General features: G+C 39.9%; 1 protein-coding gene across 1 annotated transcript in view; it reads right to left on the reverse strand.

Moving 5' to 3' along the window:
• The window catches only part of LOC121711761 (patatin-like phospholipase domain-containing protein 2), a 53,109-nt gene that overhangs the window by 22,926 nt on the left and 11,728 nt on the right, over window positions 1-18,455 (reverse strand). The window contains 3 exon segments of the mRNA XM_042095596.1: window positions 9,215-9,421; window positions 9,889-9,949; window positions 17,738-17,947. Of these exon segments, the coding sequence (XP_041951530.1) occupies window positions 9,215-9,421; window positions 9,889-9,949; window positions 17,738-17,947 (478 nt within the window).

Consider the following 18,455-nt stretch of genomic DNA (forward strand, 5'->3'; position numbering starts at 1 on the left):
CATTTCATGTGAACATCGTCCTATCCTTATTAGACGTTCTCTGCGGTAAACTACAGTCCTTGTAGGAAGCGTCCATTGTTTTTCCAACCCACTTTTAACTTCCAACAAAATTACGTCTCACTGCAACGATGCGCCATCTAGTGGACAAACGACTATGTATCGCCAATACTGGAAATGCAGCCATGATGATGATGATGAATATTTTTGGCATTCTTTTAATCTTACTGAATTTGTAATTATGTATCGGCCGTTCTAATACCGATAGTATGTGCGTGCCTGTGTGTGTGTGCACGTGTATATGTGTGCACCGCCATCTCCAGGCCAATGAGTGTACAGTCACTAAATGTACACATAACCTAATTTGTTTTAGACCCCCCCATGGATGAAATTCTACGAAACTTGGCATACCCCCATAGAATGCCAGGTCAATCATACACATAAAATGTGGTGCAGTTCTGAACATCTTAACTGAAGATAGGGGCGATTAAAGCAGAATAATATTGCATTTTCATTTTTTACCGGGGGGTGCAAGCTTGGTAGTTGTAGTCTGTGAAATTAAAAAGCACCTGTGTGTGAAATATCCAAACAATGACACCTTCATTTCATTATGGCTGCTTTACCAACACACCTTAAGCTACTGTGTAGTGGGTCCCATTTAGAAGTGGCTACTTCATTCGCGCTTTCCTTGACTCATGGAGCTGCGTGAATTTTATTACAATTTTTCGCCACGATATGGCAATTTAAGTCCGCTTGATACTGTAAGGCGTAAGCCATTGGTTTCCAAAGGAGATCTGCCCGCTATTTATTTTTTGATTTCTTAAAAGATTGAGCTTGGTCTGGTGAAAGCCAGACTAGCCATGGACCTCAGTTACACAATGCAAGGGAACATGAATTAGCCTATATTTGCACGAACAAATTTGCTGGCTAGCTGGCTGAGTTGCAAGCATCTGACTGGATGATGATGTTAAGCCCGTGTGAAAAGAAGATTGCCATAAGTTGAATCTTATTAATGCTTTCTTTTTGTAGACCTTCTACCCCAAACCATCCTACCTTCCTAAAGGATGTGATATTGTTGCCAAGCCCATCTTGGGACCAAGTGTGTAAACATAAAACACGGAGAAAACTACATGATAGAGGGTTCATATTAAATGCATTTGAAATGCACAAGTCCTGGGACAGCAGGACTGTCAACATGGAGATAAAGCAAGCTTTTAAAGAGAAAATTGCTATGGATTCAAGGTACTGTTACGGGAATTTCAATATAATGCACATCATAAGTTATTTAATTTATGTGCTTTAGTAAACTCATTTTCATAATTGTCAACTCATATTTTCCTTATTGTTACAGTATCGAACTGTTGATGGCTTGTGGTTGCAAAATTGAACTTAGTGGCCTTATTATACACAAGATCTTAAAGTCCAAGGCTGTATATGTGGGGCCATACACAGATCTCCCATGTAAGGTAAGGTACCTACCAACGTCGAACTGTTTCAGATAGAACTTCAACACAACTGTGAAGAAGGACACTAATGATTTTATTTATTTATTTTTGCAGAATATGATAGTTCACAGGTTGTCAAAATATGAAGGAGTTGGTCTCAGTTTTCATGCAGTGCTCTAGAGTTAACCTCTTTCGTCGCACACGCAACCAAAAATCTGCAAAGTGTGACTAAAAACTTTCTTTGTTTGTACCGGTGCCTTGATCATCACATCTTTAAATGCCCTTTCCCCCTTATGTCAAATAACTCCATGACAACCACACAGAGGGACAGGGAGTACCTAGGACAGAGCCATACCACAACAGATAAATGATTGTACACATGTTCTCTTTGTAATGTGAATGTAGGCATGAGGTTGTCATACTTTCGCAGTGTACTTATCGGCAATCTTTTCTAATTATTTCTGTTGTGTTTTAGTTGGACAGCACAGACTCCGAGGACAGTATCATGGAGTTGGATGAAGATAACAATATGTCAGCATCATATGACCTCAGAACTACTTCTGCCAGTCATGGCAGCAGATGCCAAAATGCATCTATTAGGCAGGTTTGTGTTGCAAGAAGGGCTACAGCCAACCAGCCCCCACCACAAGTGACCATTGACTTGTGATAAGACTCAGTGAGCCAGTCACCACTAGTCAGTGACGACTATGATGCCTACCAATCATGTCAGACCTGTCCTCTGATGAGGAAGTTAACTATATTGGCCAGTCTTGAGAGTCATCCGTAAGTGATTGGTTAATATGACATTGTTTGAAAAAATGAAGTTTGTGCTATTTAAGTTGCTGTGGTTTGTTTTATGCAAACAGCTGAAAGTACTGTACATGTAAAATACATCAATCACAAAGTATAATCTCATTTTCGTATGTTCCCTGAATTCTAATTTTTAACAGGATGTCTGAACACGACACATCTGCACAGGAGGTGCTCCGCAGCCTCCAAAATCAATAGCAATCAAAGATGCAGATTCAACATAAACCGATCCGCTGTGCTTGATGGTGCTGTGAGAGGTTTCAAGAGATTGTCCTACAATCCGACATTTCAGATGTTAGCAGGTTGCAGGCAGCGTCTCACACGCCAGCACAGCGCCTCACACGCCAGCGATGTATTCTAAGGCCCGACCAATGAGGTCAAGATGTTATACAATGCCTCATGAGACATTGCTGTATAGCTGAGGGGACCAATTTGTAGCTGCTGTCTGTGACGGTACAGTGTCCTCCTGCTGATTCCAAAGCATACAGCTATTTGTTCCCAATTCATGCCAAAACCCAAACAGTAGGCAATTTGTTGATGTTGTATATTGTATGGAGGGCGACCAGGATGACTGGTTCTGACAGTTGGTACTCCTAAGGTCAACATGTTCCTTCCCACTGACCTTGACTTTTGATAGGAATTGATGATGTATTGAAAACATGCATGCAGCGCCTCCAGGCCGCCAAAGCCTCCCTGATTCTCACCCTCTTCAATTTTCTGGTTAATCGAGAGCAAGACAGATTGTCTGAGAATAACCATTAAGCTCAGAAAATAATCTTTCCAAAATGACGGTGTCATGTCCCAAATTGTCAGTTTCCCTCACAATTTTCTGAACACACTGCAGTGTATCAGTGAAAAAGATAGCAATGTTTTTCCTAATTAACATTTACTTCCACAAACAGAAACTGACCTTGAAAAAGAAAATAAATAAGAAGAAATACCACTGACATTTTTGGTCCAACAAGGTTGTTTTTGTCACTTTCAAAGCAGCCAGCCCACCAAATAATGATAATTCAAAATGGCCCCTTTAGCCAATGAGGAAGTGAGAATTTAATCTGTCTTCCTGTTTGATCAAACCAACTTCCTTTTCAACTATACTCTCACACACACACCACTAAACTCTCTTGCATACACCACCATAGTCTCTCGCATACACCTTTATACTCTCTTGCATACACTACTATACTCTCACACACACACCACTAAACTCTCTTGCATACACCACTATACTCTCTCGCATACACCACTAAACTCTCTCTCACATACACTACTTTAGTCTCTCACATACACTACTAAACTCTCTCACATACACTTCTATACTCTCTCACATACACTACTATACTTTTTACTCTCTCACATACACTACTTTAGTCTCTCAGATTCACTACTATACTCTCTCACATACACTACTATACTCTCTCACATACACGACTATACCCTCTCACGACTATACCCTACACATACATGTAAAAGGATTATAATAGGTAGTGTGTATTAGAGCCCGACCGATTTATCGGCGGACCGATATTATCGGCCGATATTAGGCATTTTCCAAACTATCAGTATCGGCATTTATAATGGCCGATAAATGAATATCTTAAAAATAAAACGGACGAAACACCCTTCAACCATGTCATGAGTGTTGGCGTTGTATAGTTTGTCCACCAGAGGGCACTCTACACCGTCCCTGCTGGCAACACTCGTGTATAACGCGCCACACATCCTGCAACCTGCTGATCCAGCCAGAGTTGGGCAGAGAGAACCAGTTATCCGCGAGTGAGATCATCAGTGAAGTGTGTTCATGGTGAGTTGGTCACGAGACATACATTGCTTGAATAACAATTAAAAGAACATCCCCATCAGTTCTCTTAACTCAAATAAGCGTGACAAAATTTGTGAAAACAATGTCCAGTTTTGCTGCTGTCAAATAAGCCGAGAGTGAAGCGGAATTAGCTAGTAATTACGTTACGTTGTTACAGTGTAGTTGACTGTCTGTCCTTTTAGCTTTTGACAATGTGACTGAAGATGTATTTCTTCAATAGCGTGACAGTGAGACGTATCATCTCTCCCCGGCCTGTTATTTTGAAAGCGTATGTTTTACAATTTGCAGTATGACGTTATCCATTATTTATAAATTATGGCTCATCATAGACTAGCTAACCACACAGCCCCTGCATTGCAAAATGTAAGTTAGACGTGCGAGGAGTGAACATTTAGACATAGAGAAAAAGTATCAAACGTAGCTTGTGCAAAACATAGCTTGTGCATAAAAGTTAGCTTTTCTTTTACACGTGTGTGAAATCCAGCGTGCGTTTCAGACTGTCGTTCAGCCGCAGCATTAACGAGTTACATAATGGATTTAAATCACTAAATAGTAGGTTTTAGAAGGCAGGCAGCAACTGATGATTGAAAATGGTTTGATGTAGCTTGATGGAAATAATTTTAAAAGTGCAGGCAAAAGGATAAGCAAGCTGACATTGTAATTATAAGGTAGCTTATAATAACCTGACCCTAGCCAGATGAATTTTGTTCCGCTTAGCTCCGCCTAGCTTCACTCACATCCATCTGGGACCTCTTCCATTGAGAGTGATTTCTGCAACCGACTTTATGGTTCAGCCAATCAGGACGCAGGGCGGGAGTTTCATAGATGTGACGTTGTGGAGAAGCGACCGTGAGACTGTTACCAGCGTCACGGGTTGGCTTCGATGTGAGTGGTTGATTAGGCCCAGCCTTCTGAAACACCATTCCAATGGATCGGTTCCAGATGGATGAGTGGAGCTAGGCGGAGCAAATTCATCTGGCTAGGGTCAGGTTAAGCTTATAAGGCAATAGGGACTAATTATTACACACGCACACTCAAACATTTAGGAATGACCTTTATCTTGTTTAATGATAATAAAAATGATGATGATAGTAATAATGTCATCATTATTTTTTGTAATTATTACTGTCAATAATAATAATAATAATAATAATAATAATAATATTGCTGGTAGTAATAATTGTGGCTGTAGCAGCAATCATTTTATTTTTATGTTTATGTTACAGTATGTTTTATGTTGTTGTTTTTTGTTTATCTCACCTGGCTTGTTTACTTTATATTTTGACAGATGGCAAGTGGAGGACGAAGTCAAGTATGGGAGCATTTCACAAAAGGCCCATCAGTCACGTGCAACGTCTGCAAAGCCTCTGTGAGCCAGGGATCTGGCAGCCTCAAATTTAAAAATACATCTAACTTGTGGGCACACCTTAAATCAAAACATAAAGACATCTACGAGAAGACGTTTTATTTATCAGAACTTTAATATATTTTGATGTTCCTCTGTTCCACTGTGACAATATTATTTAAAAATAAACAAGTTTGTTTTTAAAATGCATTATCATATTATTTTAGTCAATACTCATAAATAACTACAAATAACTAATGTTAGGGAAATCTGTTAATGTTTTGTTGCGCGTTTCTGAAAAAAAAAAAATATATCGGCCGATATATCGGAATATCGGATTTTTAAATCAACAAATATTTGTAACGGTCTCGGCCTTCAAAATCCTTTATCGGTCGGGCTATAGTGTGTATGAGTATAGTGGTGTATATGCAAGATTATGATAGTGTTTGTAAGACCAAGTATGAATTAAGGCCTAGACGGCCCCTCATAGTGTAGTGTTGTGTGTGTGTGCAGTTGTGTTGAGTGTGTAGTGGTGTGTGTGTGTGTGTGCAGTTGTGTTGAGTGTGTAGTGGTGTGTGTGTGTGCAGTTGTGTTGAGTGTGTAGTGGTGTGTGTGTGTGTGTGCAGTTGTGTTGTGTGTGTAGTTATGTTGAGTTATGGATCAAAGTGTGTATCCGTGTGTGTCAGCAGTTCGGGGTCAAAGAGTCCCTGTGTGACAACAATCTTCAAATGTCAAAGTCCTCATCAGTCGATGTCATCAACTATGTCATCACCAGTCACACAGGCTACGAGCAGGCGGGGCACTGTGGCGCAACAGGCTACACACACACACACGCTCACACACACACACTCACACGCTCACACACACACACGCTCACACACACACGCTCACACACACACGCTCACACACACGCTCACACACACACGCTCACACACAGACGCTCACACACACACTCACACATACGCACTCACACACACACGCTCACACACAGGCTCACACACACACACACACACGCTCACACACAGGCTCACACACACGCTCACACACACACACACTCACACACACGCTCACACACACACACGCTCACACACACAAACTCACACACACGCTCACACACACACACACTCACACACAGGCTCACACGCACACGCTCACACACACGCTCACACACACACGCTCACACACAGGCTCACACACACACACACACACACACTCACACACACACACTCACACACAGGCTCACGCACTCACACGCTCGCACACACGCTCCCACACTAACACACACACACGCGCGCTCACACACACGCTGACACACACACACGCTGACACACACACACACTCACAGGCTCACACACACACACAGGCTCACACCACATACGGCTCCCATAAGTGTCCACAGGTTCAAATCCGACCTGTGGTCTCGATCCCGCCCCATCTCGCTCTCCCACACACCCCTCCACACACACACACTCTTGATCCCGCCCCATCTCTCTCACCCACACACCCCCCACCACACACACACTCTTGATACTGCCCCATCTCTCTCTCTCCTAGTTGCTTCCTGTCTCACTCTTCACTGTCCTATGTGAATGAAGGCAAAAAGCCTAAAAAAATATACTTAAAATATATATAAAATATACTTAATATATATATAAAATATACTTAAAAAAAAAAAAAAAAATATATATATATATATATATATATATATATATATATATAATATACATATAAAATATACTTTAAAATTTTTCAATTTCATGTCATTGCAATGTTTAAGTCAGTCCCTCCAGGAATTTGCAATGTTGCGATCGCAACAATTAACGCAAATTCAGCAAATCCTCGTGAATTCTGGGCAACCTCGCAATTTTTTCGCAAATTTGACCAATCATCATGGTTTCCCCGTGAAATTTCACCTACCACAACAGTCCCTCGCGCAGAATATTGAGTCAGATGCCACACTCACTTCTGCAGACACCAGAGACTGCCCTATAACTTGTTTGTTCACTCCTCTGCAGTTTTGATGACAATAAATAGAAGGCTAACGTTAATGATCTGCTTTACTTGCATCTCTCAATCTGGTGTTACTAACCTACCTAGACTATGAAAGTAAGTTAATTAAGGCCTACTTGGTTTACCGACTGTGGTGTCAAATTATAATTAACTAATTCGTACTCAGAAGAATTGTGACAAAGCAACAGGATACTGCAGAAGGTGTAGCTTTAATCCAATACAGAGCATAGGTTCGCGAAGCCAGCTACAAGCATCCTGTCTTACACACCTTATATACCTCTTTTCAGTAGCATCACTTGTTTTTACCAACTCAGAATAGAACAGAGCTCCTATGTCCTTCCTACCTCTTTTGGTAACACATATGTGCCTAGGTATTTATTCTATTTCTACAAAGGACCTTTGACCCTGGCGGAACAACTGCTGGGGATGTTCAATCTCTCCTATGCATTCATATCCTGATAGGTAAACATCTGGGCCCCTAGCTTGTGCTATATTTACCCCTGCTCTTTTCACCAAACAGAGGTCAAACATTAGCCCAATGTATAGAACATCTTTTAGCACAACTACAGAATATCTTATCAGGAAACTTTACAAAAAGTCACCACACGACATTTGAGTAGGCTACAGTATGCAACCCATTTGGCAAACATTAAGGTCTGTCCTTTTAGCTTGTGTCATGTTTGCTAGCTTGTGGGCTCAGTTTTTGTAGTGCTACCAAAATCATAGAAATTAATAAGACTTCAAGACATTTACCTCTTCTGTGATCCAAGAATGATTTCATTCACAGTTATTTTTTTTACATTTATTTTAACTAATGACATAGACAACATTCCGAATTCCATCCACATATCGTAATCCACATATCGTAATGCACTATGCAAAAAGTTCCACTCGTAGCCGAACACAGTGAGATGCAAGCCTTCCAATCCACTTAGAAATGTAATTACGCTACTCTCACGTCCTTAAAGTGGCAGGCAGTCAATTAGACTTACACACCACCAATGTAGCCTAATAACATTAAAGAAAAGTGTAGTCTAATAGTTTATCTAGTAGTCTAATATGAAATTACTAGATACTTAGTTGGCTATTAGTAATTATGCAAGTCACAGAATATGAATTATTAAAAATATATGAACTTAATATGAATTACAACATATATGAATGTATTAAACCATGACATGATGCCATCTCTTTAGGGGGCTGTCTTTTTTGGACAGTTCTACGAAAGGTTACTGCTTTGTGAATTACCCCAGTCAAAGTATTTACACAAATAAAGTAGGCCTACTTTGATTTTCTGTAACCCTAACTGTTTACCTTTACTTATCCTTTTTAATAAGCATCAAGATGATCAGTGTGATTTTGGTCTTAGCCTACTAACCTTAATTGCCCTCAATTAAAAAATTATAATAAAAAAAATTGCAACTATTTTTGCAATTTTCACTTCCTCCCGCAATTTCTTCGCAACAAACAGCTAAAAGCACCGCAACTTCCATCACAATTTTTTAGAAAAGTTGTCGCGAAATCAGGCATTTTAGATCGCAACAATCTCAAAAAATCCTCACGAAATCCTGGAGGGACTGTTTAAGTGCATCGACGAGGTTCTGTAAATAACTGTCTGTGATAGCGATAGCATAGGCTAGTTTTATAAATAACGACTTTATAGTCTTTTGTGCATGTCAACACTATTGCACATTATGGACTCGGTGCCTAGGTGACCAGGTGAGTGTGATGTGCCGGTGTGGGCAGGTTGCCTAGGTAACCAGGTGAGTGTGATGTGCTGCTCACCTTTCCGGATGGGTGGGGGCAGGTTGGCTACTTTCTCTTCCTTGGGACACTGGGGCCTTGTCCTCTTGAGACGGAGCCGCCGTAGAATCCACTCTTTTGTTGTTTCCGTGACAACAGAGTTCTTCTGAGCTGAGCAGGAGCAGCACCAGGATGACGGGTCATCGGCGGGGGCGGGGCCAGCAGAGGGCCAATCCCGTCGCAGTAGATCTGTGAACATTCCTCATGCTGAAAATGCAATGACACCATCTTGCTGCTGTGTTCAAGTTCAAGTTTATTGTCATGTACTCATAAAAAGCATTTATCAGTGATTACATTTCTTATGCTCAAGAGCCAGCTCAACTTTAAAGAATACATTAAATTGTAGTAATTAAAAAGGTATATTAACACTGTGAGTGCCAAAACTGCAATATTGCGGTTTTTGTTCCCATGCGTTACATTACTAAAATAGACACTCTAACACACCTTATGTGCGATTTCTTTCTGGTTACATTAGACTGGCATGAAAATAAATCCCAGCGAACGGTCGAACTCGGTACACATGTGTTATTAACCCTTAGGTTCATTTTGCGCCGGAATTGTCCTTTAATATGGGGTATTAATATTAAGAGTGGGGTATTAATATTGGGTATTAATATTAAGAGTGGGGTAAGTGTGAAGGGGAGACCAACACTCACTGTTCTCCTGCAGGAAGCGCATAGCGTCCTTATAACCATTCTGACACATCTCTGCCAAGACCTGCAACACACACACACACACACACAACGTTCTTATAACCATTGTGACACATCTCTGCAAACACCTGCAACACACACACACACACACGCACACACACACACACATGGCATCCTTATAACCATTCTGACACATCTCTGCTAACACCTGCAACACACACACACACACACATAGCATCTTTATAACCATTCTAACACATCTCTGCTAACACCTGCAACACACACACACGGCGTCCTTATAACCATTCTGACTAGGGCTGTCAAAATAACTGATTAATTTTGATTAATTAATTTGAGAAAAAATAACTGATAAAAAAAAAATTGATTCTGTATGACCTTTGACCCCGAGCCATTCTAGTTAGTAACCATTACAGTAAAATGAAGGAGAGATAAGAAAATGCCTAGATTATTAATTGGAACATTTACTTTTAAAAAACGGCCTGATGGTGACAAAAATAAAGTGTTGATTAAAATAAAGTCCTCTGCAATGTCTGCAGCAAGGAATTTGCATATCACCGGAGTTTGTCAACTCTAAAGTCGCACATCAATGTAAAGAAATAGTGTTGACATTGAGGGGAGTGTTCATTTATTTTTATTGTGTCCCCTAGGTTATATCTGTGGACTGAAATGCCTTGTATGTGAAAAAAACTTCTTCCCGAAGCACTTTTGAATTTATTTCCTTAGCATATTAGGTCATATCATAGATTATTATGGCCATTATTTTTGAACAGTGAAAATAATAATAAAAGAGTGTTTGAACTTTAATGTCACTAATGCTGATAATTCAATGATTCATTTGAATTTAAATATTTAAAATACTTCCTCAGCAAAAATTATATATGCGATTAATTTAGATTAATTAATCACAGAGTATGTAACTAATTAGATTAATTTTTTTAATCGATTGACAGCCCTAATTCTGACACATCTCTGCTAACACCTGCAACCCAACGCACTGTCAAACAGAGGCAACACACACACACATACACACACACACACACACACACACACACACATGGCGTCCTTATAACCATTCTGACACATCTCTGCTAACACCTGCAACACAATGCACTGTCAAACAGAGGCAACACACACACACACACACACCTCTGACAAGACCTGCAACACAACGCAATTAAAAATTCACAGACAACATATGTTGACATTCATGGCAAAATTCAAACGGGACCAGAAAAATTATTATTTTCTCACATTCACTTGCATTAACGATAACGAGGTCCAGTGGGGTTAGCGGAAGGGGCTGGACTGGCTCTATAAAGTCTAAGTCTATTTAACTTTTTTTACAGAACCACTGTCATTAACTCAGGTGTGCATATCATTATGTGTGCATATCATTAACTCATGTGTGCATATTAGGGGTGTAACGGTTCATGTATTCATATTGAACCGAAACGGTACGGGCGTCACGGTTCGGTGCATGAATTTACACGGAGAATACACGGTATAAAAATACATAAAACTCGTGTGCGCATTAATTAATGTCATGCGCAATTACTGTTAAGTAGCGAGAGTTACGGGAGTCCTTTAGCGACACCTAACGCTAATCTGTAGCCTCGCCTTAGCTCTGATTGGCGCCTATGTTTTTTTTGTCAGGTCGTCGGTCGAGTCCGTCAGTCATTAGCAGCACTAAGGTTAGATCCACAAGAGTTAGAGGATCCGCTGGTCTCTTTAATATCGCAAGTTTGAGAACTTCAGTTACAGTAACGTTAGTACAGGCGAAAGAGTGGTGGATAAGATGAAACTGTGTGTCGGCGTGGTTAGGTATGTGAGTGGAAAAAATGCTACACATATTCGAAGCCATCACCCAGATGATGTAGGCTACCAATCACTGAAACGAGGGGAAAAAACTTCCCCTGCGCTTCAGCAGCCTTTGGATACACATACAAATAGGGCCAAAACCTATGGCTTAAATTAAATTATTTCGTAATGACAGAAAGCTATGTAAATCGCGTGGTAATTACCTTTATGTTGGGGTAACTTGTAACTTCTCACATGAGGAGCTGGTAGTGTTAAGTGCATAGACAGTAAAATAAAGTGACAACGCTAACCAGGCTAATAAACAAACCATGCTACGGTGAGTTAACGTCAAAGGGCAAAGTCACGTGACTTCTAGTTGTAGTCTGTTTATGAAATGAAAGGAGCAATTTCGTTTTTTTAAAGGTCACATTCACTGAGAAACCGTTTAATACTTGTTACTTTTGAAATACTATAGCTCACTCCAAGTTGCATATGCATGCTGCACGTGAAAATGATCTTCTACCCCCATTGCCCGCATTAGCCAATGAAAGAAAATACACGGAAAAACAAGCGAATCAGAAAGAGCCCTTCCCAATGACGCCGAAGGGAAACTGACTATTCATGGCCTCGCCCACCTTGGCTTGTGACCGCCTACAGGAAGACTGGAAGATTTTGCGGCTAGGGGATTGTCTCTCTGCAGCTAGTAGGAGCTAACAGCAAGTTAGCTAGCTGTTAAGACTATAGAAATATACAACACAACTACCTCTATTTTTTTTTATATATATGTCCTATATTTCTATTTTGGTACATACATGTTCTATATTTCAGTCTTGCACTTTAATTTAATGTTTATTGTCTATGGCTATGTCCATAGTATGGCTATGTCTGTATTTAAAGCATGTCTATGTCTGCATGGGAAAGTAAGAAACGAAATTTCAATTCTTTGTATGACCAGTGCATGTAAAGAAATTGACAATAAAAGCCGACTTGACTTGACTTGAAGTTGCCAACATGGCGGAAAAAAAGTTGTGCCTGTTTTATTGTTTTGGCAATAACACATCAATGTTGCATGTCTTGCCTTAGAAACATGAGTTGAGGAAGAAATGGTTGGGATTTATCGTTGGAACACCACCACCGAAGTAGTGCAACATTAGTTCTGTGTTCCAATCATTTCGACCACACTCACTGCCTTAGAAAGTGGTTTTGCATCGATGTTCTGAAAACCTGGTTCTGTACCGTCATGACGATCGACCACCAGCTCACAGGCTGTAAGTACAAACAAACTTTTCCACCTAACGTCTGTTACAAAATAACATGTTCATATTCTTCACGTTAGCATGCATGAAAAGGGTACAAGCTAGGCTTAGGCTAGCCTATATTACAGGAAGCTACACCAGGCACGTAACTGAAGTGTTCTGTTCGCGACGTGTAAAATCAGAGAATGCCTAATAGGAAGGACTCTGGTAAAATCCATTAGAGGAATGGTCTATTTTCCCGAACGTAGCCTACAGGCCACTAACACGCCAGGTGTAGCTACTTCCATTGATTAGGCCTATTGGAAGCTAATTGTTGCAGTACATAACGCGAACGGAATGCTTTAGTTACGTGCCTGGTGTAGCTACACTCATAAGAAACTGACCACACCACCCAGAGATTTAGCTTGTTGAACCTATAATCTTCTAACCTAAGCGTTAAACCACAAATAATAATATTAGCAACAATAGTTTATGCTCAACTAAGTACGGGTATTGTTCTAGTCTAAACAGGGAAAATCAAAAACACAATACCCCTGCACTATTAGGCTAAGTTGCTATCACTAGAGCTCAGGTATTTACACTTCAGTCTAATTTATGTCTTCTTGCCATTATTACATTGACATACAATGATGTTTTGTTTGATTACTTGCTGTTTACTTAGTGTGTATGTCTTCCAGAGCACATCCTCATGTCAGGCTACACAGCTTTCTAGCCTACATTAGGTCATCACGTTAGAAGCAAAGGTTCATTTCATTTCATTTATTTATTTAAAGGACAGTGCACATTGATCAACATTTATGTAAATGTGCCAGTGTTAGCCAGCAGGCTAATTTTCAAATGTAGTCCATTGGCAAGATGTTATACTAGGCACATGGTGGCTAAAAAAAAAACCCATATTAAATCACATAGCAATTGACATACAGCAATAGAACATAATGCCATAATACTAGCTCCAATAAAACATTTAAAACATAAGACATATAACCATAGAGCCAAACAACCCTTAAGGGATCAATAAAGTAACCACCTATCCATCTATCTATCATACATACACCATGGGTTACAGGACAGCTAAACTATAGAGGCAGACCAACATTAATGTATTATGAGAAGTGCTCACATTTTTGTATGCTCAAAAGCCAGTCCTTAAGATGGTGTGTGAATGTATGGTGAGAGGTGGATGAGGTTTGTGATCTAACTTTTATTGTTGTACTAGTTAGTTTCTAGAAGTCTTTTTCTAGTAGGCTAATACAGGTTCTTATGTGCTCGCCAATGTTTTGGAAAGTCAATTCATGGGTTTCTTCAGGTCACTTTCCACAGGTGTATAAAATCAAGCACCTCGATTATGAATGCAGACTGCATGGTGCTTGATTAATACACCTGTGTAAATGGACCTGATGAAACCCATGAATTGCAAAACAGATAGAATTGATATTACCGAATGTCTTGTGGGTGTGCTACTTAGTACATCATACACCTTACCACATTCACTAAAATATTTTTGTTTCCATTGTACCAGTACAGTTTTGTGAGATAGTGAATGTCCTGTGTACTATTAGTATCTTGTAACTTGACAGTAATACATATTTATTTACTTTAGGTACCCAAACAGAATACTTCATGAAAAGTATGAGTATTGACACAAGCACTTCGGATACACCATGGGCATGGGGGCCTGCTACCTCTACTGCCATCAAGCCTGTTCATCCAAGGCCAGCTAGAAGACCTCGGGTTGATCAAGAGGAGGAGGAGGATGAAAGCGACATCTCCACAATAACACCTGATGGCTCCACCTATGGCCCAGCGCAATCAAAGAGCAATGTTATAAAATCATCACAGCCAACGAATGTGTTTTGTGTGTTGTCCCTTCGGATCCCCAGGACAATACAAGCCGAAACAACAACTCAGACCTTTTTCCCTAAATAATCCCAGCACTATCTTACAAAGGATCTGTAGGCCAAATGTCTGCATCATCTGGCAAAAAGAAGACATTGTTAATTCTGTGCATAGTTTGGATGTTCTTGTTTTGTGTTTGCATTATTTTAATAGACTGCAATATTACTATTTGTCAGTGTTTCACGGACCACCTAGCAAAAAAAAAAAAAACAGTAGACCTACTTCAACAGTATATTACACAATAGGCCTTCTTACTGAACCACCTTGCTTATTGTCTTTGCACCTTGCTTATGGTGTCAGAGGATTCGTATGATTTAAACTGGCATAGGTTACATCAGTGTTGCAGAACTGTTTGGATTTACATACAAGTTGGTTCAATATTGCAAACAACTCATCTATTATATTTTACCACATCTACTTGTGGAACACTTGAGAGAGCTTGCGGACCACACTTTGAGTACTACTGCTGTATGTAAATATAATAAAGTTGTTTATAGACAATTGACCTGTTTTGTATATTTGTTTTAGGAGTTTCATCAGTTTTTGTCCCTTTTAAGCTAAAGGTTTATCTTACCTTTCATATCTTCTGTCTCACAGAGGGCCATAGTCGTCATAGTCGAATGTTTAGTGCATTTTGAAGGGAGTACATTATGCTAAGGCAGACTGGTTCTAATCCTGGGTACAGGGTCATACAGACAACAGGGGTACTGGTGTTGCCCATTTTTCTAACCACATGAGCAATCCCCTTACGAAAAAGTAGTATAGGAATCTTATAATAATTGGGACAAAATATTATAGTAATCTTATAGGAAAAATTGGGACATACTGTAGAAGTACTACTAATAACTCTATAATATCCTGTAACCGCTATAGTTTTTCTATAGTAGTCTTATAGTACCTATAGTATTCCTATAAGATTACTGTAATATTTAGTCCCAAAATACTATAAGATTCCTATAGTAGGCTACTTTTTCTGTCATACGTGACAGAAAACAACTTGAGTAGGCTAACCTCTGCCAATGTCAGGCTATCAAAGCCATAGTTCTCATTACCGGAGAAGTCTTGTAGCACAGATTCTCTGCTTCTGTAGGCATTCTGGTACAATTCCAGCAAAATATAGCTAGGTAGGCGTGTTTGCATTTAGATCTATCTATATATTGGGCTATGACCAAGTGGTCTTTCAATGATAGTATCATGGAATTCAAACCATAACTATCTAGCTATTCCGATAGCATTAGCAGGCTAGGTCAGTGGCTGAACTGCATTTAGGGTGCTTACCTGTGTTGTGAAATAAAATATCTACTAGGAAGATTGCAAAGACTTTTGACTGTGTAAAGAAATAGGTCTTTATTTTAAAACGTTTCCAACTTATTACTTGATTACTTTATTACTTGAAAGCAAGATGACGATTGTCACAAACGTTTACCTCTTTTAGGAGAAATTTTAAGCTGACAGGCAATTGTTACCATTCTATTAAACCAACGTTCACCGACAAACGATCAGGAAGCGGTTCTTCTTCCTACTCGAATACTAGGATCAAACACATGAAGTTGTATCTCCGAAGACATTTTGTGCAACAGTTTTGACTCGAGTTTTAGCCAGGTTTTAGCACTGTAAAGTTGAATATGGAGCATAGCACAGGCAGAATCGGATGAGGACGCACTGGAGGAAGCGTCACAGTACTGTTAGCCAATCAGAGGTGAATTCATTAGCATGTCATTAATATTCATGACTAGAGGCGAAATCCAGTCGTTCCTCCCCGCCCACCTTCCCCACCAAACTAGAACAGCATGAAACAGACGCAGGACAGCATTTTTTTCACCAAAACCGGCTCACAGGCCATTCATCAATACTACAGACCACTGCAAAATTAATGAAAAAACGATGAGATGAGACCTTTAAAAAAGGCAAAATAGTGTGATATTTTCACAGTTAGTAGGCTAGATTATTACTTTACACACAATAAAAAAAATATTGAGGCAAATTGTAGACCCTTCCACATACAACTAAACACATGCAGATGTTGAAGGTCTTGCTTAAGTGGATTTTTAAAAATCATTTTTCTATGTAATTTGCACTTTCAGAAATAAGAGATGCTGTAGGCCTATTTTCAGTTTTATAGCTGATTATCTTATTTTGTTTTAGTCTGGGTACTTATTGTACTGTTTAGCCTACATCTTACACACTTCAGGCTGTTGCAGATAGCTCAGGGAAGAGACTGTATGACACTAGGTGGTACAGCCTGAGACATGTACAAAAAAAAATGCTTTCTGCATTTTTGTTTTGCTTTTCCCTCCATTGTACCGAACTCGTACCGAACCGTGATGTCCGAACCGAGGTATGAACCGAACCGTGACTTCTGTGTACCGTTACACCCCTAGTGCATATCATTATGTGTGCATATCATTAACTCATGTGTGCATATCATTATGTGTGCATATCAATTACGTGTGCATATCATTAACTCATGTGTGCATGTCATTAACTTGTGTGTGCATATCATTAACTCATGTGTGCATATCATTATGTGTGCATATCATTAACTCATGTGTGCATATCATTAACTCGTGTGTGCATATCATTAACTCATGTGTGCATATCATTAACTCGTGTGTGCATGTGTGCATATCATTAACTTATGTGTGCATATCATTAACTCATGTGTGCATGTCATTAACTCGTGTGTGCATATCATTAACTCGTGTGTGCATATCATTAACTCATGTGTACATATCATTAACTCATTAAAACTGGTGGAAATGTGGGCTGGTTCACTAGATAGCACCAATGTTCAAATAATTCTGAACAGGCTCATGAACGCATTCTCTGTTGGTTGAGAACCTGCTGTGGAACCCTGCTGTGGGTTCCAGGTGAGAACATACTGTAGGTTCTGGGGGGAACAGGGCCCTGCTGAGGCGGAACATGTTGTCCAGGTTCATCTGGATGCTGGTGTTGGTGAGGCGCAGCTCATGGAAACTGGTGGAGCTGTCTCTGGGGCAGATGTCGCTCTCGCCAGAGAAGGGAGAGATGCTGATGGTTTTCTTTTGCCCTGCCTGGGGCAAGTTATCACTAATGCCCCCATCCACATACCGCTGCACAGAGGGAAAGAGAGAGAAATTTGTGTGTGAGAGATAGTTAAGGAGAGTCTTGATCCCTTACACACTATAACCAATAAGTAAACACTCATGGTGGGAACAACGCATGGTTCATCTCAAAACATAGGATATAAGCTTTTGGCAACACTGATAGTTGTGTGATTATCTCAGTGTTCTTGCAAAGGCTCATGGGAACTCAATGAAATGGTGACACTTGGACACCATTGGTGACACTCTGCTTTCCTGGTTAAGTGCTTCGCATTGATCTTACATGATTCTGTTGGATAAATTCATTGCTGTGGCAAAATAATATTATGGTTTGATAAATGGGACAGCCCTGACTTTTCCCTTTTTTCAGTGCAGGCATAACATGTCATAGGCTATACAGATCATTGTAAGATACAATTTCTATTTTCTTTTGAGAATGTGACCCAGTTGGAACTAGGGCTGGGATAAACGATTATTTTTTAAACGATTAATCTAGCGATTATTTTTTCGATGCATC

The sequence above is a fragment of the Alosa sapidissima genome, chromosome 1 (assembly GCF_018492685.1).
Source record: "Alosa sapidissima isolate fAloSap1 chromosome 1, fAloSap1.pri, whole genome shotgun sequence".
NCBI classification, from domain to species: domain Eukaryota; kingdom Metazoa; phylum Chordata; class Actinopteri; order Clupeiformes; family Clupeidae; genus Alosa; species Alosa sapidissima.